This window comes from Symphalangus syndactylus, chromosome 4 (assembly GCF_028878055.3).
Source record: "Symphalangus syndactylus isolate Jambi chromosome 4, NHGRI_mSymSyn1-v2.1_pri, whole genome shotgun sequence".
NCBI lineage: Eukaryota > Metazoa > Chordata > Mammalia > Primates > Hylobatidae > Symphalangus > Symphalangus syndactylus.
In genome coordinates this window covers 60,691,481-60,719,144 of record NC_072426.2, presented here as the reverse complement: position 1 = coordinate 60,719,144, position 27,664 = coordinate 60,691,481, and the positions used below count along the sequence as shown (strand labels likewise).

Below are 27,664 nucleotides of genomic sequence, written 5' to 3'. Positions count from 1 at the left end.
AAAGGACAATTTTGCCTTATAGGCATTCTTACTGAGCGGCATCACAGACACTTTGAATACTCTTCTGCCCCCACTTTTTTGTTAGTAACATAATTTCTGTGAATAAAGTATGTTGTGAGGCTGAGTTAAAAAGAAATACATTCAGAACAAAACTGCCTGGAACTGACTTTTTCATGAAAAAGAATCCGAACAGAATCCCACGAGAGCTTGGATACACGAAATAATCGGAGCAAAATCTGAGGGAGCCCAGCGTCAATAGACAAATCTGGGAGGTTTATATAATATTCTGAGATATGTGATCAGTGCTACTTTTTGTTATTATTAACTAGTACAACTGGCACTTGTTATTTTTTTATGCAAGTTAGGTAATGACATTCTGTGGTTCCTCATCGAAAGTATGACTGATAAGTTAGGCCATGAATATGGATGTCAAAACTGGGTGCAGTGGCACGTACCTGTAGTCTCAGCTACTTGGGAGGCTGAGTTGGAGGATCACTTGAGCCCCAGAATTCAAGTCCAGCCTGGGCAACATAGCAAGACACTGTCTCTTGAGACAAAAAAAAAAAAAAAGTAAGTTTGTCCACGTAGTGTAATGTGTTCTGCTAATCAATAATCTCAGGTTTATAGTTTTAAAGTTGGCACTATTTTAAGCTATTTTATGAATATCCAGCATAGAGTCTAAGAAATAAATACCTTAAAGTCTAAGTGAATAATTAGCAAAAACAAACTTTTCTTGGGCTTTTTCCTTGAGCACCAATGCTCCCTTCCACTATCTTTTTTTTTTCTTTAGGAAGATAGGCTTGCTAACTTCATAGTCTAATGGGGTGGGAGAGGGCGTAAGCTAGTGGTACACATAGAGTGCCACTGAAGCCCTGAGGCTCTAGCTTCCTGGAGCAGATGAAACCAAACTGAGACCAAATAATGAGTAACAATGGTGAGGAAAAGTGGGGAGGGCATTTGAAGCCTCAACAAGGTCTTGAGCAAAGGCTCACAGGGTGTATGAGAAAAAAGGGAATGCAGTGTTGCTGGAGTGTAAGTGTGGAGGATGGGAATTATATTTGCATAGCAGGTGGATCCTTCTGCCAGTGAGAAAGAGGATGAATTTTAAAGGAGAGTTTCAAAGGGCTGAACCTGGAGATTGCAACCACTCTGAGAAGCAATTGTTCCTGTATTAACTGCAGGTGTCATGAGAGGACTAGCACTCTAACCTTGGTGATAGTCATGGAGAGAATTTCAGAAATAAAAAATTTGAGAGTTTTTTGAGACATGTGTAGGAGGCAAAACTAGTCAGATTTCATGATGAATTTCATGAGTTAGGTGAGGAAGGGGAAGGAGATTAAACTGAGTCCTTGGCTTCAATAACTCAGATAAAGGGTGCTCCCAGAAGGAGGAGCCCCTCTGGAGTTCCATAAGCTGTCTTCATACATTGGTAGATTTGGACCTTATACTCTGAGATTCTTAAAAGATTTCAAATTTGAATAAAGTGTAATGTTTATGACATTGCACAAATTGATGATAATCTATGAATAGTCTTATTACTGTCAACCATAAAGCTTCTATTTTTTGCATGGTCTCCCTTACTAAGTACTTGGGCCGGGTGCGGTGGCTCACGCCGGTAATCCCAGCACTTTGGGAGGCCGAGGCGGGCAGATCACGAGGTCAGGAGATCGAGACCATCCTGGCTAACACGGTGAAACCCCGTCTCTACTAAAAAAATACAAAAAATTAGCCGGGCGAGGTGGCGGGCGCCTGTAGTCCCAGCTACGCGGGAGGCTGAGGCAGGAGAATGGTGTGAACCCCAGGGGGCGGAGCCTGCAGTGAGCCGAGATCGCGCCACTGCACTCCAGCCTGGGTGAAAGAGCGAGACACCGTCTCAAAAAAAAAAAAAAAAAAAAAAAGAATAAGTATTTGATTTGATCTGTTTTTCTTCTTTCAAAGTACTTAGGTTGAGGAAGAATTTAGAATAATACTTTCTGTAAAACAGGATGGATGGCTTGAATGCTCCTGCTTAAATTCAATACCTTTCAGCACATAAGGTCAGGGGACATGAAACAAACAAGACATACTGTGTTCTCCAGGTCTCCACTTGCATTTCTAGATCACTAGATGGATTCACCATTTCCAAAATAGAATGACAGGCAGCATCTCATTTTCATGGTCTTCATTTTCAGTTTTGCTTAGGCAATTCAATATAAGTTACCTTTTCTCAGTGACCATTTTTTCCTTTGCATTATTTCTTTATTTGAATTGCTTTCACTAGCACCATGCCCAGGTAGGTATTAACAGAGCATGGAAACAAGCCCTTCCTAGATTTATCCACATTTCCCTGCTCACTGCTCAACCTGCGTGTGTGTGTTGCCGGGGGAGGGGGGAGCAGTGGGGGAGTGAGGGGGTGCTTATAGTCTAGAATTATGGATTTATTCTAAAATAAATATTTTTATGTGTTAAACTGAATAACTAGCTGAGCTAGAAGAGATGAATATATTACTAAAATGAAAATCTGTGACATGACCCAGGTATTGCTTTGTTTCAACAATCACAGCTGCACCTGTGATTGATAACACATTAGCATGGCTTTCCCCAAACAACCCAAAACAGCCTATGTGTGGTTGGAGAAGATAGAAAAAATATTCTGATGCCTAAAATATGCATAGATATGGAAGAATACAAATACATACAATTTAATGTACATTAACTACAAATACAACCAAGTTATGATTAGTTGGATTTTGCATCTGTTTTATTTTATTGTAGCTTACAAATTAAAAATGCTTTCCAAATTCAATGTAAAATACTAAATAATAATGAACCACAGAAGCTTCTTCATATCTTAAAGCAAATTTATTGAAAATTGTGGATTTCTACTCGTTCAGTAAAGTTTGCCACTCCATTAATTGAATGTTTAATAAATATTACAGTTTACCAAGATAGTAATTATTATACTTTTCAATAAAATTACACTTTCATACCACCTATTATGTGTCCGTAAAGCAGTTGTACCACAGTAAAATAAAAAGCATAAACTAAGACCATAACAAAACCGCTAGTACATCCCCTAGATGAACAGCAAGTAAAACTTTACAGTTCTATGGCTATGTTATTATACATTTATTAACTGAATAGCAGAACGATTGACTTAATGAAAATTTGGCAACTATATTGGAAAATATTTAAACTTGTTTTTAATGTCTTAAATCAGAGTGAACAATTTCTGATCCAAGGGCTTAAATTATCCAGACCTTTGTCGTGCTGGTTATATTATTTTAGTGAGAATAATTCTTTAGTTATTATTATTTTAGAGAGAATATTCTTTTAGAGAGAATAACTTCTCTGGTGTTGGAATAGTCCATCTTTATTTCATTTAAGTAGATTATATGACATCATTTTTTAAAAAGTAGTTAGAAATGATACACATTGATTAAACAACCAATTAGTATTTCAGAAGGCAGTAAGTAAGTAGAGGAGGCTAGAATACAACCCATAGAAAGGTAGAGACACTCCTATATATGGTTTTGACTTATTCATTGTTGCTCCCTGTCTCTGTCCAACTTTTCTCACTCTCTGTGTACATATCCTAATATCTTCCTCTAATCAATTTTTTGTGGTTATATATCACTTTGTCTCCTTTCTCTTCTTATCCCTCTGTATTTCTTTCCTGTTGGGGTTTTACAAAAGACGAAAAACACCAACACCTCTCTATTCCTCTCAGTACAAAACCAATTGAGAGATAGATTCAGGTATCAACTAAATGGATATGAAAATTTCACTTGTATGGCTGATGTACTGATTGCAAAGTGCGACTTTACTTTCATAGCCCAGTGGGCTCTTTAATACCACATTCCTGAAATAGACAGACTTGTCTACTTAGCCACAGTCACTCCTTGAGAGTGGCAATTGAGACCTGATTGATTCTTTCAAAGTTTAGGCCTTTGCAATCTGGCAGCCACATCACGAGGTTTTATTTGAGGTACCATTATTTACCATTCAGTTTGTTCTCATTCAAGCTAAATTTTCATTTTCCCTTTGAGACCGGTGTTTCTGCTATTCCAGAAGACGGTTGATTCCATAGACAAGCCGTACTAGAAATAGAAGAGGTTGGCTCCTCTACCATTTTCCCTTCCTTAGCCAAATTCAAAACAAAATAAAGGTGAATAGAATTTAAGAGTTGCTGATCTAGCCCGGGCGCAGTGGCTCACGCCTGTAATCCCAGCACTTTGGGAGGCCGAGGTGGGTGGATCACGAGGTCAGGAGATCGAGACCATCCTGGCTAACACGGTGAAACCCTGTCTCTACTAAAAATACAAAAAAATTAGCTGGGCATGGTGGTAGGTGCCTGTAGTCCCAGCTACTTGGGAGGCTGAGGCAGGAGAATGGTGAACCTGGGAGGTGGAGCTTGCAGTGAGCCAAGATCGCGCCACTGCACTCCAGCCTGGGTGACAGAGCGAGACTCCATCTCAAAAAAAAAAAAAAAAAGGAAAAAAAAATTGCTGATCTCGTGCCACCTGGTACAAAACACATCCGAGTGGATCTTAGCTATCTTTGTGATTTACAGCAGGAAAACAAGTTATCCATTCCACCAGCTGAGACAAGCTTTTGCTGAGATTAACCCTTTCCCCAATAATCTAATCCCGTATCAAAAGCTAAATGTAAAACCATCTGTAATATAAGTAGCCTCCAATTGCTGGAGCTAAAACTCTTGTTGATGAAATTACTAAGGCTCTGTCAAGAGCCTCAATCTTCTCCAAGAGCCTACATAATATAAAATAGTTAATTCTCAAGTTATATTTAGGTTTTGTTTTATTATAAACACAGATTTATGTATGTGTAAACGGAAGGATCAGACAATCAACTCTTTTTATTCAGGTCATTTACCCTTTAAGACTTTTTTATGGAATATACCTACATGTAAAATAAGAAGGAGAAGGTCCTGGATTACTATGAATTACCTACAAAGTGATGATTTCCTCAAAGACAATTGACGCGGGCTATGTTGACACCTCATAGATATGATAGTACATGGCTTACAGAATTAAATATACTTGCAAAATGAAGATGGTTTCTACTAACAAATATGCTAATTTAACATTTAGTCCATAATTCTACAGTGCTTCACTGGCCAAACACCTACTAGCTAAAAGTAAATGAAAGTTTGCTTCCATAAATATTGTGAAAGCTTGTTTATCTCTTTTTTTTCCCTTATGGGCTTTGGGCTAATATTTTGAACACAGATCTTTAATACTTGAACTACAGTGTATAAAATATAGCTTATTTAAGATACCAATCTGTCATTTGATTTTACAAATTGATTTAAAAGGAATGAGATTGCATCTATGCAAATGTCAAGTTCTACCTATTACATCTGAGTATGTAATTTAGAACTTTGAAATTCAGATTTTTCAAAAATGTAATGCATGGTTTATCAAGGCCTAAATCCCATTTTGAAGCCAAATCTCATTTTTGGTCAGTGGCCATTGGCAATTTGTCTTTGTGCTGGCAGGTGTGTCTGTGTTCTGGGCTGGAGCTTAGAAACAGTTTCTTGTGCTCATGCATCTCATCACCACGGCAACCAACACTCTGGTGCTTCAGTCACCACACACAGGACATGCAAAGGGGACAGTGCTCTCGTTTGAAATAATAGCATTGTTGGAGTCACCAGAGACAAACAAGAGGAACTCCACTTCCGCAGGAAGCATGCATCTGGCCACAGTTCATTTCACTCTGTACCTTCCAGGGGAATGCACCAACATTCAGTCATTCACAGTTTAGAGAGGAGGAGAAAGAGGCATAGAGAGAGAATGGAAAATAGTGAGCGAAAATGAAACTGGGCTTTCATTTTGTTCTTCTCTCTTAGGGCCATCTACTTTCCTCCTTATATTTTTCTTAGTTGCAGAGAGATTAACATTTAACACAGATTTAAGCAATCTATCCTGGAATTATTTCCTGTGTGAATTTCTTGTACTGGCAGTAATAAACTACAGTTGCTGGTTTCAAACATTTCTGGGAAGAAAATGAATCAGATTAGGAGTATCAAATTTTAACTTCTGGATTCCCTTGTGCTTTTGCCATTGAGCGGTAGGAACCTGTCAAAGGATGTGTTAGTTCAGCTGTTGGACAAAAAGGTAGGACAACACAGAGACTTGTGTGCCCCTGGAAGTTGCGCTGTTAGCTAATAGCACGCTTTTTTCACTCTCCTGCTCGGCTCATCATTTTGTCATCCCAACCCTGCTACCGCTGTTGGTATATGCCATGGCCTCCTGCCAACCTACCAGCCTTCGATCCTTCAGTTCCGACAGGTCTCACACTCTGAGCCATGCCTCCTACCTGAGGGACAGTGCTGTGATGGATGACTCAGTTGTGATTCCCAGTCACCAGGTATGTGACATTTTGCCTTCATGTCTTTGCTTTCTGGAGAGCTTTTTAACATTATTGGATGCTAGAAATGTCCTGAGAAAGTTTTTAATCCCCCCAAAATCATTCCCAATTCGGTTGAGAAGCTAGGATAAGAGATTTGAGGGTTTTCCTAAAACATGAAAAATGTTCATTAGATTTTTCCAATGAGCAGTGTTTTTCTGAAAAAGCATACTGCTTATTTCTTCAGCTATACTGAATTCTTCTGTGGAGATTATATATGAACATTATATTTTTAAAATAAAATCTCCATTAAAGGAAATAGTGAAGTAGGATGCATTTAAGGTATAAGATGAATGGTACAGGTTAAGTTATATCTTTCAATATTTAAAATTGTTAGCTATGAGAAAGGCTTAAAGTTTATTCTGGAATATTTTAATTTTAGTTATGATTTTATCACTTTTGGTGGATTGGGTATAGGGAAATAGATGGATACCTACTGTCTTCAAAGACAGTTACACGAATGTAATCTTATATAATCTATTTAAATAATGCAGTTTAAAAGAGAATGCATTTTAAAAGATTCATTGTAAATACCTTGGTTTTATATTTTTAAGTGAAAGTTTTTCTAGGTTATACCACTTTCCAGTGATGCCACTTTTTATATTTTGTAATATTTTACTTTAATTGAAGCAAAGTGTGTTTATTCAATCCAGTGTTCTTTGTGTTTAGGTGTCAACTCTAGCCAAGGAGGCAGAAAGGAATTCTTATCGCCTAAGCTGGGGCACTGAGAACTTAGACAACGTGGCTCTTTCTTCTAGTCCTATTCATTCAGGGTGAGTAAATGAATATTATGTATCCTGATCAAGAGGTAAAAAGAGATGGGAGTGAAAATAACAGCTTTGTCTAGTAGCTTTAGCTGGTGGCTAGCTTTACAGTGGAGGTGCCCTTTGTTTAAACTTGTAAATAACATTGCTTTATCCAACATGGACTCTATATCTACACCAACAAACCAGCAAAAAAGATTGAATTCAGCATTAAAAAAACTGACTATTGTTTTAAAACAACTAGTAGAATTGCATCAAACAGCTTGCTACCTAACTGGAATATACTAGTGGCCTTCCTACTATTCACGTACTGTCTTTAAGACATCTTAAAAGGAGGGGCTGAATCATTTGATTTCTAGAAAGTTTCTATTTATTAGGATTAGCTGATTGGTTCAATGAAATAAATGCCTTTCTCAGATGCTAATGCATTTAAAATAATGTTACAGAGGCTTGAACCACACAAATATATAGAGGAGTTTATATATTGTTTGAAGTAGGGATATAAACAAAAAGGGAATTTGAATGCAACCAGTCAGGTTCTCAGTCATCTTTTTAAAGTCATTCAGAGAGTATACACACCACTGTTGAAACAATGCTGCCTGTTTTTATTAACTCATTAAAAAATAGGAGTTTGTGTCATACTTTCAAACATACTTAAAGTTGTTCTTAAGGTGTTCGATTATGTGGAATATAAATTCTTTAAGGAGTTTTAAATTGTAACACTCTTCCAGTTTCTTCCTTACATATTAATAGTTTGCAATAATATAGTAATATCATAATTATATATAAAATTTCTATTTTTTATTTAATTATTTTTAAAGCCCTATTTATATTCTATATATCAAAATGCAATATTTTGGTTTTAATTATTATCCCCAAATCCTTATCCATAAATCCCAAAACTATTTTAAAAAGTAGATCCTTTCTTATTTTTATTATTCTAAAATATTCTTTATTCAGGAAAGAGTTCTAAGATATTTTAGTTAAAAATTTTAGACTTCTTCAACTAATCTTATACTAAGTAAAGGTTCATACAATAACATAAGTTATATAGTTATTGAAAACAATCCTAATACTCTTTTCCTTGTTAAATAAGTAGAGGCTAGTTCCTGATGCAAGAGTTATTCATGAGAATAAAAAACAAATTACCCTTCATTCAAATTTACTTACTTTTTTTGAAAAAAAAAAGCTATAAATTACTAAAAAAATACAACATTGCATTCTGCTAATGAACTTCTTCACAGTGATAAGAAGGAAAAAGACCTGGATGTAGAGTATTGTAGGATCATAGATAAGAATCTAGAAATCATAATGAGGTGTTTAAAGTTCATATGCAGCATACAAAGTGATGAGATGGTTTTAGGTAAAATGTAATTGACTAATAATAACTGAATTTACACAAGAATCTGTGCATGCCAATACTTCAGTTTTCAAAATAAATCATTGATATTTTGAAAAAGAAACTTTTAAAAGAAGTTCTTTCATTACTGAAGGGCAGTAAAATAGTCTAAGTACCTCAATTACACCACAATTGTGTACAACTAGATACACCTGTAAGTAATTATGGTGCATTACTTATGATGAACCAACAGCATCCAGTAGTTAAAGATGAATTATGTGTTAAGATAAAGATCTTTAAATTCATAGTCTTTAATAAAACAGTTTTCCTATGAATCTCAAGCATTTAATACTGACTCTGGATAATTCTCAACTTTTGCTGTGCATTAGAATCACCTAGGAGCTTTAAAAAATACTAGTGCCGGCCAGGCCCAGTGACTCACGCCTATAATCCCAGCACTCTGGGAGGCTGAGGTGGATGAATCATGAGGTCAGGGGTTTGAGACCAGCCTGAACAACATGGTGAAACCCCATCTCTACTAAAAGTACAAACATTAGCCGGGCGTGGTGGTGCACGCCTGTAATCCCAGCTACTCAGGAGGGTGAGGCAGGAGAATCACTTGAACCCAGGAGGTGGTGGTTACAGTGAGCCTAGACTGCACCACTGCACTCCAGGCTGGGTGACAGAGTGAGACTCCATCTCCAAAAAAAAAAAAAAAAAAAAAAAACAAACTAGTGCCCAGGCCTCAACCCAGATCAATTATTTGGAGGCCTGGCATTGATAAAGTCTACAAGCACCAATAGTACAGATGTTTTATATAAACTGTTAGGAAAAACTTTGCTTAATAAGGCTTTGGTTATTAGAGACCTAGTTAATTAAGGTACACCTAGTTCTCTCTAATGTTCTTTATTTCTTCCATTCACTTATGTATTCATTCTTCACACGTTTGTGTAATTCTACAAAGTACCTGACATTGTGCCAGGTACTAAGAAAAAAGCTAAGTAACATCTAGCTTCTGCCTTTAGAAAACACACTATATGTATGTTGTTATTTAAAGTCAGAAGACACTTAATCTGTAAAGAGAGAGAAACATCGTGGTTAATAGTGTGCTTTGGAGTCAGACCTGTCAGAATTAAATCCTGACACTGACACTCGTATGTGACATCAGGCACAAGTTATATAAAAATCTCTGAGTTTCAGTTTCCATATCTATAAGATGAGTGTTATATTATTGATCCCATAGGGGAGCTTTAATAACTAAATGCTTTTTAAATAATTAGCACTTTGCCTGGAAATAATAAGTGCTCAATAGATTATAGCGATTAGTATTTGTACAATCCCCATACACATGTTCCAGATCTTTCACAAATTGCAAATCCATTAAGGAAAATGTATTATGACTCCTCTAAATGGCAGCGTCAATGTGGTGCAATTCACAATAGTAACATTTGACTTACTGTTATTTTTATTCAGGCAAATTATTCTCTATTAGTGTCTCTAGTGTTTCAACAAACACGATGCATTTGATGACTCTAACAGAATGGGTTATTACTACTGAAAACTTGATGATTCTGAGTTTCTTGGTATTTGAAAGCTACCATGATATTAATGTATACGAGTAACACTCATCATACCATGTCATGTAGCAAGATTTTTTTGTAATTTTATTCATTATACACCAGGTTCCTAAATAGTAGCTTTTATTTATTTTTTGAAGAACTTAGTTTTTCTTTAATTAATTGGGTGGATTCTTAAGCCACTTCAAGATCTACCCAAAATGTAAGGAAAAAAAAAAAGGAGACAAATTCTTACTCTGTCACCCAGGCTGGAGTGTGGTGGCACAATCTCAGCTCACTGCAACCTCCACCTCCCGGGTTCAAGTGATTCTCCTGCCTCAGCCTCCCGAGTAGCTGGTACTACAGGTGTGCACCACCGTGCCCAGCTAATTTTTTGTATTTTTGGTAGAGACAGGGTTTGCCATGTTAGCCAGGCTGGTCTGGAATACCTGAGCTCAGGTGATTCACCTGCCTCGGCCTCCCAAAGTGTTGAGATTATAGGCGTGAACCACCGTGCCCAGCCAAAAAACAGATATTTTGATATAGGTGATAATAAAGTTAGTTTTTTATGCACATGCCACTGATTTGTACATATAATGTTCTGTTAAATTTAATAAAGGGATTTTACATTAATAGAAGACACCGTTTCTACCAATAGGCAGTATTAGTGATTTTATTTTACCTCTATTTTATGTTTCCAGTGACTAATGTTCATGACTAGAGAACAATAGGTATCAGCGATTAAAAAATCAGTATCAGTATTAAAAAATCTGTTCTGCTCAATACACACAGCAAATACCTGGCAAAAGAAAGATTAATATTTGCTGTTTATTTTAAAGTGTTGTTTTCAGATTGACAGTGACTCTAATCAACAGTTATTTCTAGTATCCTAGTCATGATCATAACAACATAATCTTCGGCAAGAATTTTAATTTTACAATTCTTCTTATTTCATAAGTGCATAAGGAATTAGAAGATGTAAGACACAATTCTTAGCAGTAGCTAGCTTTGTAAGTCTTCTTAAATATTGTTATTCCAAAGGTCTTTAGTTTTTGTAGTGTTTTAATTACAGTCAAATGCCAACAATTAAATGTCAATTCATTAAAATGTCCTACACAGTCATACATTAACTGGAGGTCTATAAGGTTGTCTTTTAAAGAACTTCTTTTCATAAAAACATGTTGAAGGCAATTTTGTTGTTTACCTAAAATTGCTCCAAAAATAAAGTCTATTTTAAAAATCATCTTGAAGATATTCTCTCAAATAATGGGATATTTGAAATGCAAGGAAGTCAAGGCTCTCACTTGGCAATATTAATGTTTATCTAATATATACGGCAGTTAAGTTAGTTATTCATGTATTTCACAACACCCTAGGGTTTTTTTTTTTAAGACACATGAAGGTAAATTCTTTTAGATGAGGAAAGCTTTTTCATAATAAGTAGCAAAACAAGTGTCTAGTAAGGTTGGATTTCTGGTCTATTAAGCATGTATACTTTTGTATGTCATTAGGGTTGAAACACAAGAGAATCTTGTGAAAGCTTATGGAGGGTTTTACGGAAAAGCAGATCATAAGTAGAAGAGGAGTGGAAGGTAGAACTATAATGTGGGATTAGACATTATGACCAATGAGGAAGACAGCAATCTCTAAAGCAGGAAATGAAGTATTGACAAAAGCACCAAGACTTTGTTTGCATAGCTTTTTTTGCTATACTCTAGTAGGTAATTGATATTACCTACCCTGCCTTATAGTTTATGCTACTGTTTGTTGTTGATCTATACTTTAAATTATGCCTTTTCTTTTTGCATTTCTTCTGTGATAGCCCAAAAATTTATTATCATTATTTTTAAAGTATTAAATGTATAAAACAAAAACCTTTGTGTCAAAACTGTGTCCATCAAATCAAAGACTTTATGTTTTTCATCATAGTAACCCTTGATGTTTCTGTAGCTTCTTGGACACTCAGATTTTGTTAAACGCCCTCACAAGCCAATGTTGACCAAGGTTAAAAACCCATATCCAGTGATTTCATAACATCCCCAGTTCTCTAAACTGGGAGTTGCCACAAAGCCCCCATACCTTGCTCTTCTCGAGCTATATCTCGTTTGGATTTCCATTTGTTTTCGATGAATACTGTATTGGTGTATAAATAATAAGTCACTTCTGAGTTCCTTCCTTATATTTCACTTTATCCGTTCCTTTTCTGTGCTAAAGTATCTATTCTGTTGCAGCCGCGCCTCTCCATGTCTTGAACGTGACAACAGCAGGTGAACTACTGCATAATTCTTTCTCTGAACATGTTGCCTATTCCTCTCCCCCTTTCGCCATCTCCTTCTGCGAATTCCTTGCCTCAGGATGCTTTAGTGTGAAGATACCTAGCCAAAGAGATAGAAAGATTGATATTCTCCAAGTTGTGGCTATTGCTGAATTCCCCTTTCTCTGTGATGAAGAGAAAGTGGTATTTTTAATTTCAGTGGAAATAAAGTGGGGCTGTTCCAGACTTACTGTGGACTGCCTATCTTGGTCATGGGTCTCCACATCTCCAGCTTCTTTTGTGAGAAAAAGTGCTACATAGAGATGAAAAATGTTGTTCCCTACAATTATGCAAATTGGTCAAGCTATTTTAGGGTTTTATTAAAGGTTATGATTTTAAGTGGCACTTAGCAGAGGGTTTTTTTGTTGTTCTGGGTTTTATTTTAAATACCCTATTCTAGGTGAGGCAAAGGCTGAAAGTGTATTAATAGTGCATTTCCTTGCTAGTACTGCTATAAATGCAACCTTTTGATATTTTAGAAATTGTACTTTAGAATGACTAGTCAGTGTTCTAAAAATACCCATTATTCTGTTATTTATTTAAAGTTATTTTTAAAGGTTCCTATTAGACTGCTAATTATAGTATTTTTATTATACAGCCATCCATTATGGTACTACAAATTGTCAGTCTACAAAAAAGACAGTTTTATATTTTTATTTTTGAAAACTTTTATATACATCCTTATACTTTTTCTCAAATGCACGCTATTGTCTTTCCATACATGAACACAGTGGTTGATAAACAATTGTTTGGTGATTTTAACAAATTTGAACCACTTTTTTCAAAGCCATATCCAAGCAATTTTTAAGTTTATAGAATTTGGAGAATTAGGAAGGAATTAAGGGAATTACAGAGGAGAAAGATCTCATGCTATGGTTTTTCTCACAGTACCTCAGAAATCAGATTTAATCTGAGGCCCTCTTGCTATGTATATGAGGATCACTGAAGCACTCTGATGATTTTTTTTCCTGTTCTTTCAACTAACTCTGAATGCTGCAATTTCCCCCCCATTCCCATCCCATGGTCCTCAAAGAATTAAAAATAAAACAAAAGGAATAGTAACTTTGGGGGTGGAGGATGTAGTCCTCAAATGACTGGATCATGGTTTTCTGCTGCCTCCTCTGAAGCATGTACTGTTTAGCTAATCAAATTGTGTATTTGTAGGCAAGTCATCTGCATAATAATGGTTGCTTTTGCTTTTATTCTTTTTAAATTGTGATAACATTGTATCTCACAATTTAGAAAACTTCAACAAGAGTTTCTACTTTGCATGATTGCTGAATTTCATTTGGAGAGTAAGAGATGCAATTAAAGCTGAGTGTTACATGATATTTTTTGTATGTACAGTCTTAAGTCAATGTTTAGTGCAGTGTGTGTACACATTTTCTGCAAAACAGCTGTTTTAACCATAAAGCAAAAATGATATATATTTCCTGAAGTAATAGCAGTTTATTTTCCAATTAGGAATTCTTTCAGAGCATCTGAAATGAAAGATTGAAGTAGGTTTCCTAACCTAGTTAACAGTAAACTGTGCATATAATTTTAATACTGGAAGGCAACTTAGAGGCTATTTAGTATAAGTCTCCCATTTTATGGATAAGAAAACTGAAATCTAAAGATGTTAAGTGACTTACCTGAGGTTACAACATTAATTCAAGATAGAGATATAACTAGACCCAGGGAAGAGCATGGTACTTGCTGCATTCTCCTGTGCTTTGTGTTAATAGTATTTTTATATCTTATTTAAGTAAACTTCATAAACTAATAAAAACTTCATCATCATATTAAACTACTTAGCATAGTTCCAGGTTCATTGTAGGTACTCAGTAAAGGTTAGTTTCTCCATTTGTTTTTCAAGTGGTATATTGTATTATGCTTAAGATATTTAAAATATGTAAAATCCTGTAAGTGTAGAGAAAGGAAAATGATGGGAACAAGCATTTATTGAATTCCGTATGCTTTAGCCACACAAGATTTCTCACCATAACCTTAAGTGGTAACAGGATTATTTTTCATTGCCAGGTGAGGCTTCAATCTTAAAGATCATAGATGACAGGCAGAGCCATCAATCTGTATTACCACCTCCTCTAAACATATTTAATTATGTATTTTTACTTTAATTATTTTCCTCTCCAAATGTTTGTGGGGATTATCTCGTCCCATTTTTAATCTCCTGCAAACTTGAGAAAAATCATATTGATTCAGTCAACTCTAGTATGTGAACGACTCATCTCGCGACTCACACCTTCTACCCGTTCTCATTTTCCTGTGGTACATAAAAGTACGTTTGCTTACAATTTGTTTTTTGCTTATTTGCAGTTGTTTTTTATGTTGTAGAATACCTGTCTCCTAACTCTACTACCTGTCCAAATAGTGGCACTTTTGGGTATTCTGATATTTTTAATGAAAATGCTCAGATGCTTACCCAATTTTATATTATCAACTGTTGGGATTCACTGATAAGCATACTGACTATTGTCAATAGACTTTTCATCAACACCTAGCTATAAACTTGAGTTATTTTGCCTATTCCCTCTTATTTAAAGAAAAGACTTCTTTTATTATGCAATTCTGTAAATTCAGCATTTTTATCAGTTGTTTGGCAATTACATTATTTGAGTCTAATTTGTTTAGAGTATTTTCTTGCTAGATTTTATAAACAGTTTTACTTATTTTGACTATTAATATTTAGCTTTTTTATATCTTCCATTATTTTTATTTCTTTCTTGACATCTTTCTGTTTTACTTTCTTCTCTCTCTTCTCTTTCTCTTCTAAAGAAAATTTCCTCACTACAACTTGGTGGGTTTTTTTGGTTTGTGTTTCTTCCTTTAGTTACTTGATAAAAACAAAAAGTCTTGTTTTCTTTAAAAATTTAATTTAGGCCAGGCACGGTGGCTCATACCTGTAATCCCAGCACTTTGGAAGTCGAAGGCAGGAGGATTGCTTGAGCCTAGGAGTTCAAAACCAGCCTGAGCAACATAGGGAGACCCCATCTCTGAAAACAAACAAACAAACATTAGCCAGGTGCAGTAATGCTGCCTGTATTCCCAGCTACTTGGGAGGCTAACATGGGAGGATCGCTTGAGCCCCGAAGGTCAAGGTTACAGTGTGCTATGATAGCACCACTACCCTCTAGCCTGGGTAATAGAGTAAGACCCTCTCTCAAGGAAAAAAAAAATGTTTTTTCTCTGAATTATGCATATTGGCACCTGAATTTTTCCAATTTGCTTTGGATTTTTGTGCAATACTCAAATATTACTTTCCAGGTTTACAATGACACAGAGATACTTATAGGTAAATTTATCTGCTTGCAGCTTCAGGCTTTAAGTGCTTTTATTTTGATTTTCCCATCTTTGGTCTTTCTTCATATAATTTTCACTTCTATTAAAATGGTTTATTTTGTTAAATTCAAACTTCTGGTTTTTGCTTACTCTCATTTTCTACTATTCCTCTATCAAAGGAAATCAATTTATTAGGTCTCTCTATATATATTAGAGCAGGAATAAGCCTGTAGAAGAATATTTAACATTAAGGATAGTCGTTCCCAACTGCTTTCCTACATCTGAATATAGTGATTCGAATGAATTCTGACTGCTCTGATTGTCCAGAGACTAAAGAATTAAATTTCCTCCTATGTTAGCCTTAGACCTAAATATATACAGCTCCTCACGTCTTGCCGTTTTCACGATGTTGTACATTCGCTTATTCAACAGTTATTTATTGGCTGCCTGCTAAGTGCTCCATCCACATTGTGCCAGGCTCTAGAGGACACAGGAAGAAATATGGAGAACATGTTCACTGTTATTATGGCACTTTTATGGCTCCCATGTGTGGACTTAGTCATTTCTCAGTGACCAGGAAAGTAAGCAGTTCCAAGTAATGACGAAACCATCATGTGACATCTGGGGCTTACACCATGAACTTTTTGGCAGCAGCTGCTATGTCTTTACTTTCTGTATCCTCAGTTCTTAGCAGGGCACTTGACAATAGGAGGGTAACAAATGTTGCATTGAAAGGAGCATAGAAACGGAACTATAGGGCAAGTGAGAACAAGAAGAGAGTTTCAAGAGACACAGTCAATGACACAATCAGGGCAAGTAATCTAACCTGTAGTTACTTAAACATTGTTCCAGTCAGGAACTTAGCTACTTCAATTCACTCTTTAGAGAATGGGCCACCAGAAGATACTCTACATGTTCTTCTATCAAGGCTCCATGTTATATAGGCCATAAGCCATCACTGGAATAAATGTAGTGGAGAGGTTATAGCACACAACATGAGTGTGGAAACTTCCTAAATGCCTTCAAAGGTATAAATAGTACTGAGGATTGATAACATTAAGCAGATGTATTATAATAATTCCTTACTAGTTTGAGTTCCTGTCTGTGCACCAATGGAGGCAGCAACCAAAAGATGAAAAAAAAACAAAGGAAATATTAATCTTAATTATCAGTGAGTCAAAAATATTGCAATGAATTTGGAAGTAGCACTAGTTGAAACTTGTCACTTTTTGCTACTTTTTTACAAAAACCAACCTAAGTATCCTACTCAAATAAGAACAATAAAATGGAAAGGAAAACTTTACATCTGTCTAAAAGTGTTACCAGTATTTTCATTCTTTTGAGCAACAAATAGTTCATTTAAAAGTCAAATAAAAAAGAAAATTTTAAAGAATTCATACTGGAAGACTAGTAATAAGTGGCAAATATTTTCTCATTATGTTTTGGTAAAGACCAGAAACATCAACACTTCAGTACTGAACTGTTGATTGTACTTCCCAGTTTTTACTCCTTCCTGAAAACTTAAGCGGGCTAGGTATGAATGGAAGGTCTAGCCTGGCCCCTGCATGTGGGAAGGCCTGTGCTGCCTCTTGTGGTCTCATCCTGCATGACGTGCTTCAGACAGGCACTCTGGGCTCCTTCGCACCCGTTTTTATTACTAGCAACAGGATTTCTGTTTAATAGCATGTTTAATGAGTTCTGTGTTCCGCTTTGAAGAAGATGCTAAGATATTTTTCTTCATTTATCTAAAAATAACATAAGTGTTTTGTGTTTATATCCCATAACTTACTTTGATAAAATATCTTTCAAATGTTTTAAATGTCATGGAGGCAATATCTAGGTGGGACAAATCCAATTGGTTCTGTGCTGAGCAGATTATAAGCAGAGACATGATACACCTATATGTTGCTTTCCTCTTCCCATTTTGGTGTAAAGATCTTGCAAATGCAATGAAAATTTGAAAAGACACTAATGTAATTTGTGAAAGAGAGTACACACAGTTTGTATGTCTTTGTATACGTATACACAACACTTAGATTGCCGTGTTGTTTAATATTTGCTCCTTGACACAGTAAGTGCCTGAGAGACTTTAATGAGTGTTAATACCAACTAAATGACAAGCATTCAAATTAACCTGGATCAGGATCTGCTAAGACCATCCCAAATGAAACAACTTCAAAGTTAAGACAAACCCGTTTGTCTTAAAGATACTTAAAGAAACCAAGTCATCTTGGATTATAGTTCTCCTTTTTCAGGAACGATTAGCCTAGAAGAAAAGGAGAAAAGTTAATAAGGATGCTGTTAACATTTCTAAATTATTAGCTATAATTTTTTACATTCAATTCATTACAATTTGAGAAAAATCATGATACAGATGATACAGATACCCTCCAGCAGCATGAGCCCAGGGTTTCCCACTCCTGAAATTTCACTTCAAAAATGGTGTAGAGGGGGGCCTACTTGTTCCCTATCCACCCGCTCTTCCTTTCAGTTAGAATGGTTTGGCAGAGAGATTCCTACTCAATAAGTAAAAAAGTACGTTTTAACCAGCAAATTGGTTCAACTCAAAACATTTAATTATTTTGCTTTTCTCCTCCTTTAGAATATAATCAGTTAAAAATCTACATCCTGGGTAAGATGATGTTGGAACAGGATGCAGAAAAACTGCAATTTGGTCTTTCCTCTCTGCTTTGTCCTTGTATTATTTCAACATGTAGATTTTTTAGGATGTACATGTAAGGAAGCAGAAGTCTTTCCATTTATAACAGAAGGAAACTTGTCAATTGTTCTTTATGTAATTTCATTCCATTTTCCTTCAAAATCAACTAGGCTTATTTTTAATTTACAGTTTATATTGAATATCACCATTGTCAGCAAAAATTAGAATTCTTCTTTACAGATTAAAATAACATAAAAATTAGAACAACAACAAAACAGAATTAAAGGCATTGGTATAAAGTAAAATAACTTTTAAAAACAAGCATTTTACCACCATGCATTTAAATAAAAAAGAGAGATTTTGAGACAAAGCATTATGAAAAACAACTTGACAAAGCTTGTTCATCTGCCCCCAATATTTTAAAACATATCTAATCTTATATTTTAATTTTTAGTTTCCTGGTTAGTTTTATGGTGGATGCCCGAGGTGGTGCTATGCGAGGATGCAGACACAATGGGCTCCGAATCATTATTCCACCTCGGAAATGTACTGCTCCAACGCGAGTCACCTGCCGACTGGTCAAGCGCCACAGACTGGCAACAATGCCTCCAATGGTGGAAGGAGAAGGCCTGGCCAGTCGCCTGATCGAAGTTGGACCTTCTGGTGCTCAGTTCCTTGGGTAAGGGTTTCTGATAAACCTCCCACTTAGTCACCGATGAGCTTGTGTCCTCTACATGAAATCACTAGGATGGAATGGAAAAAGGTACGTCAAACCATTTTGAAAGAGGATCAGCACCAATGAAATTTTTAAAATTGGAAGTAGCACCTCAATGCTTGACTCCACTTACACGCCTCTTATTTTAAGGCATTAATGAGTTAAACATTCAGGTTGAATACCACTTCTTCTTTTTGGATGTAATAATAGCTGCCAGACCCCCAATGTGAATAACCAATATTTTAGCCGATGGTAGGTATTATTTTCTCATCTGAGAATTAAGTGGTAAAGTCACAAAGAAAAAATTCTGCTCTGTTCCAAACATAAATGTAAATTCTCATGTAGTTATGAAACAGATTCATTATCTTTACTTTGGAAAGCAATGTTGCCTTTACAGAATACCTACAAATTTAATCAGTGTGATTTTTTTTTCAGCCATCAAAATTGCTACCTTGAGCCTTATCATTACATTGGTTATTTAGTCGCAGTTTATATTAAGACAAATACATCAAGACTAACTTCCACCATGCTCATTTTGGCAATTTTGAGCAGAATTTAGCATTTCTTCTTTCTTCTGTTTGTTTGTACGGCTGCTGTTATATTAAGTGGCATTTCATTGTGCCAAGAAATGAATAGCTACAGCTGAAATTAACAAAAGGATGAAGTTTTGGAGGGGGACAAGTTTCAAAATATTTTGAAACAAATCAATTGTATTTAAGTCTTGGTGCTTGAAATACTGGGAGAAAATCCTAATAATCGTGAACTCTTTTACTTTGCCGATGTCATACTGGGAAGAGGATTTCTTGCTTTAGAACTCAGGAAATGTTCTAAAGCTTTGTAATTTGGACCAAACTATTAGCAGATTGCTCCAAATTATGTTCACACCTGAAAAGGCGTGTGTTTATATTTCCCAATTACAGCAACCACCTCTCATGTCCTCCAATCAGACAGACCAGAGCTTTACAAGGGAGCCTGTGAAGTTCTGGGTTGCATCAGAAAATGCCATTATGTTTGGAGTAATTCCCCAATGATTCTTTTCATATTCTGTGTCAGACCCTGTTCCCCTCATGCTCAGATAGTTTAGGCTTTTTAATAATCTTCAGATCTGTTGGGGAATATTCATGAAAACATCTGGCCTCTGTACAGGGCAGAGTTTTCATTATATTCCCAACAGCTTATCTTTCTTGTGGAGCATTTTTTCCCCCTTTTTGGCTAGTGCCCTGGCGGTGAACCTAATTAGGGACAGACTGGACAGCTAAGTGCTCTCCTTGCACAGACGCGCCTCCATTGTACACTCTGGGTCTCGGTTCCTTGCTCTTTGTGACCAATGGAGGGGGCAGAACCAAAAGCAGTGTGAAACCAAAGTTCACCCTGTGGATCAGCTGGCGACGCTGGGGTTCTGTGGAAGACAATACCTGAAGCTTACCTATGTTCTTTCTTTCACTGCTGCTTTGGATGTACTCAGTAAACTTCACCTGCCAACGGCTCCTCCCCCACTTAATGAGGGAGAAAGTTTGGTCAGCCGCATTCTTCAGCTGGGGCCTCCTGGAACCAAATTCCTTGGGTAGGAGTGACTTAAAACAAATTGATGGCTGCTGGCCCCCCATTCTTCTCCTTCTTCTGCAATATGATTTCTCTTTTTTGTCATTGTGCCCATGACATGTCCCTCTCTATGATTTAAATTCTGTATAACCTATCTTTAGTGGACCATTTCTGACCCTTGTGGTATGTGACTTTTATTTTTGAGTGATGTTTTTATATCTCTTCCCTTAAAGTGCTGTGACCTTCATTTTCGTTTAAGCATGAGATCTGCCTAGTTGTACTATGTGCTAGTTATGATGTTGTTATGATGAATTTGGAGTCTGTATCAAAGCAACCTGGACCCAAAAATCAAAACCCTCTATATATTTTGAGAACGAATGTGACCTAAAAATAATAGGGCAGTGCATGTTCCGGATCCTGAATATAATAGGCATTGGACACAACTGGGCTGTCTGCTGAGGGGCTCAATTAGGGCCACACTGTGTACACATGCCTATTGTTTCCTTGAATGAAGAAAATATAAGCAAAAACCATGAGTGCATGGCTCTTTAGTTCACAAGTAGTCAACTTTCTGACATCTCCTCATTTATGACACATCAAATTATGCAATGTGTGAGCCATTTTCCTCTTAAACCATTTCGTCATTTTGCACCTTGTCGAAAATGTTTTAGGAGATTGGCAGACATCATAGATATGCATGTACATTTCTTTTGGTTAAATGTGTTCTACTTACATTTATCAAAGGAGAAGTTCCAGAATGCCACATGCACTCACAGGGAAACATTATTTGGCTTAAGGTAGCAGCATGTACCTGAGGATTGGTGCCCCTGAGGTGGAGTGCTACTGTGTGACCATCTGCTAGCCAGTGGGCTCCAGGGGATGGCCCACTATGTCCCTGTCCCCAGCAAAAGAAGAATTCCAGGTCACTTTGCAACAGAGTCGAGGTGCTTGTCTTGCTGTTGGTTAGCTCCTGTCCACACTGAATGTTCTGCATTGCTATGTCAGGCCTGTGATCGTGGAGATCCCTCACTTTGCGGCCCTTCGAGGAAAGGAAAGGGAACTGGTGGTCCTGCGCAGTGAGAATGGGGACAGCTGGAAAGAGCATTTCTGTGACTACACTGAAGATGAATTGAATGAAATTCTTAACGGCATGGATGAAGGTACTTTCAAATCAAGCGTTTTAAAAGAAATCTAAACTGGAAGCATGAAAATGATTCATTTCTTTCTTATGACCTAGGGGTGTGTGTGTGTGTGTGTGTGTGTGTGTGTGTGTGTGTCCCTCATGGTATTTTACTACAGCAGGTAATCTGCTTTGCTCCTGTAGTGATGAGTTGGAATGCACAATACTTTTGCTTAATCTTACTCCTGTTACATTCAGGAAAATAAAAGCCTTTAAGATATCAAACATCTCATTAAAGAGATGCAGCATGCTTCCATTTTTAGTGTAAACTTTTTTGAGCCGAAAACAAGATAGAATAGATATTGTTGTTTCATAACGAAATGAACTGATACTGGATAATAAATCCATGATTTAAAAAAATGCCTAACTTGAAACATTAGATATTTAAGATACCGATAAAAAGTGTTAAGCTATTCTGTTCGAAAACTTACATCTACCCATAACTAATAAGTTATAGAATACTATATTTTTTAAACTTTCTATTATTAAGGGGGTAGGAAAATTAAGTTCATTCAATTTCCTACCTATAATTCAAACAGGGTGTTAGCCAGGGTTGAATTGCATACACATACATACACATCTAGTTGAGGAACTTAGTTTTCCATTAGAACTTCAATTGCTGTAAATCTCAACTCTGTCTTGGGCTGGACAAGGTTGTAATATCTCAGTATGAAAAGAGGAAAGCAGCTCTTCCTCAGGTCTCCATAGTTTGCACAGAGAAAAGGTCCTAGTCCTAATAGTAGAATTCACATTCAACTTTAAGTAACTACACAAATAGGGCAAGCTCTTTGCCTGCATGCCAGGAACATACCAAGTTTTGTATAGAGCTAGACACTCAAGAGCAAGTATAGCTGTTTATCAAGTTCTTGAGTCTTCTGGCACTAGTTTCAGATATGGCTTATGGATAGGAAAGAGTAGCCTGACCATAGCTTCTTTACCATTTCTTTCTACATCTTACCAACGTTTGAATAAGAATAGAGGCCAGGCTTATCTTTTCCAAGGGGTGGATGGAGGAAGAAATTATGCCCTCTAGACATGTTAAGTCAGTATCTTCTAAGCAAAGTAAAAAGATCAGGGTTTTTATTAATAAAAATTGTTCCCTACAATATTTAGCTGCTTCTACTTCTTGGAACCATTCCTTTTGCCGACTTTTAGGTTTAGGATATTTTCCTCTGAGATATTTACCTATCAATAACACTGCCAGTGAGCATTGGTATCTTGCCCTTGGATGGGGACCCACTGTGTAACTTTATTTATTTAAAAATGAGCTTTTTACATGGGTATTAATAGAAAGTTAATAGATTAATTAATCTATTAATAGAAAGTTAAAGATTTGTGTATGTCTGGAAATTTTAAAAATAAATATAGGCTAGTATTTGTCAGTGCATCAGTCTTCAATCGTGTGGAATCAGATCCTAGGACTTTTTACTTTTACTATCTAGCTATGCCCAATAATCAAGAAAAACATAGTTGCTGTTCCTGCCTCTATAATGAATTGTAAATGATTTCTAAAAATGAACAACTTTCCATCACCTCTTAAAATTCAGTGATCCATGTAGTGCACATTTTCTACATTTAAACTAGTTTGATTTTTTTTGTATTGCCCTGAATATCTACACTAATGTAATTTATAAAGAGCCCATGATCCCATCCTCTTGATGTCAAATGTTATTTTTGGAAATTTAATGGCATCAGGGAAATATTGAAACCCTGAATTCCTAATCACTGATTTTTTAATATCCACAGTGAGTATCTCAGACACAACCCTTCCACTGGAGTAAACTCATAGACATGAATCTTACTCTTCCAAGATAGATTTTATTCCTGCACTATTCCCCTGAAAACCCAAAGGGCTATGTTACTTCTTAAAACCACAATAACTTGGATTTGAGCTAACTTTGAAATTTGCAAAGAAAAGGAGTCCAGAAGCAACTTCCTTTCCATCACATGAACCAGGAATAGAACAGGTTCATTTCATTCCATACTTGCCCTCATGGCTCTCATTTCAAAGGTGGCCCTGCAATGCTGCACCTAGAACTAAATGTTTATCTTTCTCAGTGACCTGGAAAGTCATTGAGAAGAAAGGAAACATGCAAGCTAAATGCTGACAGATCTTGAAATATTGCAATTTTTTGTTTTCTGGTGTTGTTAGGATAGCCTTGCTTTTTAAAATTTTCCTGTTGTTTCAAAAAAATGTGTTTTGCTGGCACTTCTGTTCATTATTAACCAAGCGAACGAGTTGGCTAGAATGCTGTCAGAAGGAAATCTTTGCTATGTGAATGAAGGTGGGTCATTTCTTGTCTTAGTACTGGATAGCCCAGAAGACCTAGAAAAGAAACGAATCTGCCGCATCATCACCCGAGACTTCCCACAGTACTTTGCAGTGGTGTCTCGTATCAAACAGGACAGCAATCTGATTGGCCCAGAAGGTGGTGTGCTGAGCAGCACAGTGGTGCCCCAGGTGCAGGCCGTCTTCCCAGAGGGGGCACTCACCAAGCGGATCCGTGTAGGCCTGCAGGTATGCCCATGTTAGATGCAAATGATCCTAACAGGATTCTATTCTAATGATTAAAAATTAGCTTTGTCAAGGACTGTTACCTTTGTTTTGTAATCACACCAAAAAGGAAGGTAGCATTAGTAGTAGAGTTGAAGTCAAAATCCATATTTATTGGTTACTAATCTATTTAAAAATTCAACTTATATTTGGACAATTAACCAAAATTAATCTCCAGCTATAAATGTTTTCTTCTTGTAAAATAAAAAAAGAAATTAGCTTTTAAATGAGAAATAAATTGTTAAAGAATCAGATTATTCCTAGTAAGCAAGAGCTGCCATCAGAGATTGTGGATCTTACAAAATTTTATATGAGTGCTTAGTAATAATACTGAACTTATGATTGCCATATTTGAAGTACACCAAACTTATGTGTAAGATAAAAAAATACTTTGGCTAAGAAATTTGAAATTAAATATAATGATTCATTCTTTATTTTAAAATATATACATAAATATATATGTGTGTGTATTTACTTTGAAAAGGCTCAACCTATGCACAGTGAGCTGGTTAAGAAGATCCTAGGCAACAAAGCTACCTTCAGCCCTATAGTCACTTTGGAACCTAGAAGAAGAAAATTCCACAAACCAATTACCATGACCATTCCTGTCCCCAAAGCTTCAAGTGATGTCATGTTGAATGGTTTTGGGGGAGATGCACCAACCTTAAGATTACTATGCAGCATAACAGGTGAGTAACATATGACTATGTTCGTAGAGAGTTCTGAAAAAAGAAACTTAGATCATTGTAAATATTAAATCACCTTTGTCGTAAGATGTCTGCAGGGTCATATACATTAATTCAGGGAATACATTTTAATTAACTAGGGAAATGAAAGGGGAAAGGAAACAACTATTATTTACTAAATGAAGTCTGTATGCCAAACTGTTAGATAGTTTATATGCGTTTTCATTCTAATCTCCACAGTAACCCTGTGAGGAAACTTTAACCCCATGTTGCTGAGAAGGAAACCATGTTGAAAGAAGTTCTATAACTTGCACTATAAATATTTGGTGGTGTTGGGATTCGAAACCACACCCATATGTCTCCAAAGTTCAGGCTTCAAGCCTTCATTGAAGAGATCACTAAATCTGCTGGAAAAAAAAGTAGTATCTTGAGTAATTATACCCAATAGTTCAAACCAAACTGTTATGTTATGGAATTGGTTATGTCTTTATCATTGATCTATTGAACTAACTTTAGAAAAACAACTTAAAGGTTTTCAGTGATTAACTGATTTTTGGTCTTTTCAATTGGTGGTTGTGTAGTTGCTTTCAGACAGCTACCAAACTCTCCAAAGACACTCCCAGAACGTTGGTAGTCTCTTCATAACAATGCCAACACAAATAGTAAGAGGCAAAAAAATTCACATGAATAATCTGTTCTAGGGCTAAATAATTTAACTGATAATTTCTCTATTTGTCAATAATTACATGGTGTTGGTATTCAGTAAATATTAGTACTATTATTAGTAGGAACAGTAATCATCCCTGGATGTTTTTGTATTGTTAGAATTATTTTTTTCATTTCTCTTTTGTATTGGCAGAATGTTCACCTTTATTTTGTTTTCTTTAATTCACCCTTCTTACTCATACGTTTCTCGTAGTTATGATAGAGAACCACGAGATTATTCCATAAGTTTAATAAGACAAAATTTTAAAATATATATACTATAATGAGTGGGGGGAAATCATATGCTTCACTTATGATCTCTTTCCCAATTGCTCATTTTTGGTTATTACTATCATTTCTGGGTATCTTTCCCATAATTCCAGCCCCGTAGGTATATGATTAACCTTCTGTAATGTGCAATATAATGTCATGGATGTGAAACAGGTGAGGCAGAAGAATATCTGTGATACGCCCTGCCCTTACAGTGATTAACTAAAGACACTCTAGGGGCCGAAACACCATCTACTCTATTTATTCCAGCCCAATGTCTTTAGATAGGTTTCTCATAAACATTTCTGAAATTTAATTAAAATTATTTTGAAAATTAACAAATAATTTAATGTATCAATTGTTTAAATACCTAGACATTTGAGCCTTTGTATTTTTCTGTGTCATATAATTAATGCTGAGTATGTATTTTAAAGGCCTGCTAGAATAAACTTCCATAACCTTCTTTGATAACTTGTTCTCTTCTTTAAGAAACTTTAGAGTCAAGACTTTTCTTCATTTCAAACATATATTCCTCCTACAGTCGTTTGAACTAAAATTTTGTCCCTATCTATGTGATCTTAATTTCTCAGTAGAAATGAAAGACAGGTAGTCACCATTAGCCTTCATGGTAGTTTTTCAATGTACAGGGGCCATCCTTTGACATTCATTTGTTTTTTCATTTACCTTGCAATATTTATTGAGCTCTTACTATTTCACAAACATTTTTTGGCCAAACTTTTATTGCACATTGAGAGGAATTTTTTTGAAAACAATTTCATAAAATATGAAGTTTGAGAACAAAAGAATATTTAGATTGTTCACTATTCTTTTATTGTTATTTTTTTTTTTTTTTGAGACAGAGTCTCGGTCTAGCTCTGTCACCCAGACTGGAGTGCAGTGGTGCAATCTCGGCTCACTGCAAGCTCCGCCTCCTGGGTTCACGCCATTCTCCTGCCTCAGCCTCCCGAGTAGCTGGGACTACAGGCGCCCACCACTAAGCTCGGCTAATTTTTTGTGTTTTTAGTAGAGACAGGGTTTCACCACGTTACCCGGGATGGTCTCGATCTCCTGACTTCGTGATCCGCCTCCCAAAGTGCTGGGATTACAGGCGTGAGCCACCGTGCCCGGCCGATTGTTCACTATTTTAACAGAGCGTTCAGCTTTTTAGTTGGTCAAAGGATATTTAAAAATAATCAGCTGTATACAATTCAAAATTATCTTCAGAGCCTAGCAATTATAATAAAAGCTTCACAATGTCAGGGAGAGAACAGAAGGCTTAATAAACACTTATTCAAATAACTACCCTAAAACTTAGTTTCTTGAGTGGTAGTGTGTCATTTTTTAGCACGTAGATTTTAGTCATTTTGTTTTCAATGTGTCATGTTGAGGGGTGGGATTGGGCTGGTGAACACAGAACCACAAAGACTTTATTTTAGAATCTAGAGTCTGGAGTTTTGCCTGATTTTTTCAACAATCGTATTATTTCAGGTGGAACCACCCCTGCTCAGTGGGAAGATATTACAGGAACTACGCCATTAACATTTGTCAATGAATGTGTTTCCTTTACAACAAACGTGTCTGCCAGGTATCGTTATATAGCACAGAAAAGCCCACTGTGATATGTTCCCCTCCAAAAAAACTTCCCTTTGTTTTGTTTTATTTTGTTTCTTTATTGTTTAAAAGTTAT

General features: G+C 36.2%; 1 protein-coding gene across 38 annotated transcripts in view; it reads left to right on the top strand.

Annotated features, from left to right (window-relative positions):
- ANK2 (ankyrin 2) overlaps positions 1-27,664 on the top strand; it is a 719,880-nt gene that overhangs the window by 647,537 nt on the left and 44,679 nt on the right. For 9 of the 38 annotated variants that reach the window (XM_063637963.1, XM_055274791.2, XM_055274793.2 and 6 more), the window contains 9 exons: positions 6,270-6,372; positions 7,081-7,184; positions 12,302-12,337; positions 18,780-19,004; positions 20,506-20,604; positions 21,588-21,742; positions 24,069-24,280; positions 24,801-25,005; positions 27,466-27,562. In XM_063637963.1, coding sequence (XP_063494033.1) covers positions 6,270-6,372; positions 7,081-7,184; positions 12,302-12,337; positions 18,780-19,004; positions 20,506-20,604; positions 21,588-21,742; positions 24,069-24,280; positions 24,801-25,005; positions 27,466-27,562 — 1,236 coding nt within the window. Of the gene's footprint in view, positions 1-2,260; positions 2,273-6,269; positions 6,373-7,080; positions 7,185-12,301; positions 12,338-18,779; positions 19,005-20,505; positions 20,605-21,587; positions 21,743-24,068; positions 24,281-24,800; positions 25,006-27,465; positions 27,563-27,664 lie in introns of all 38 variants that reach the window. The other 29 variants (XM_055274823.1, XM_055274814.1, XM_055274796.1 and 26 more) reach the window with 8 other exon arrangements.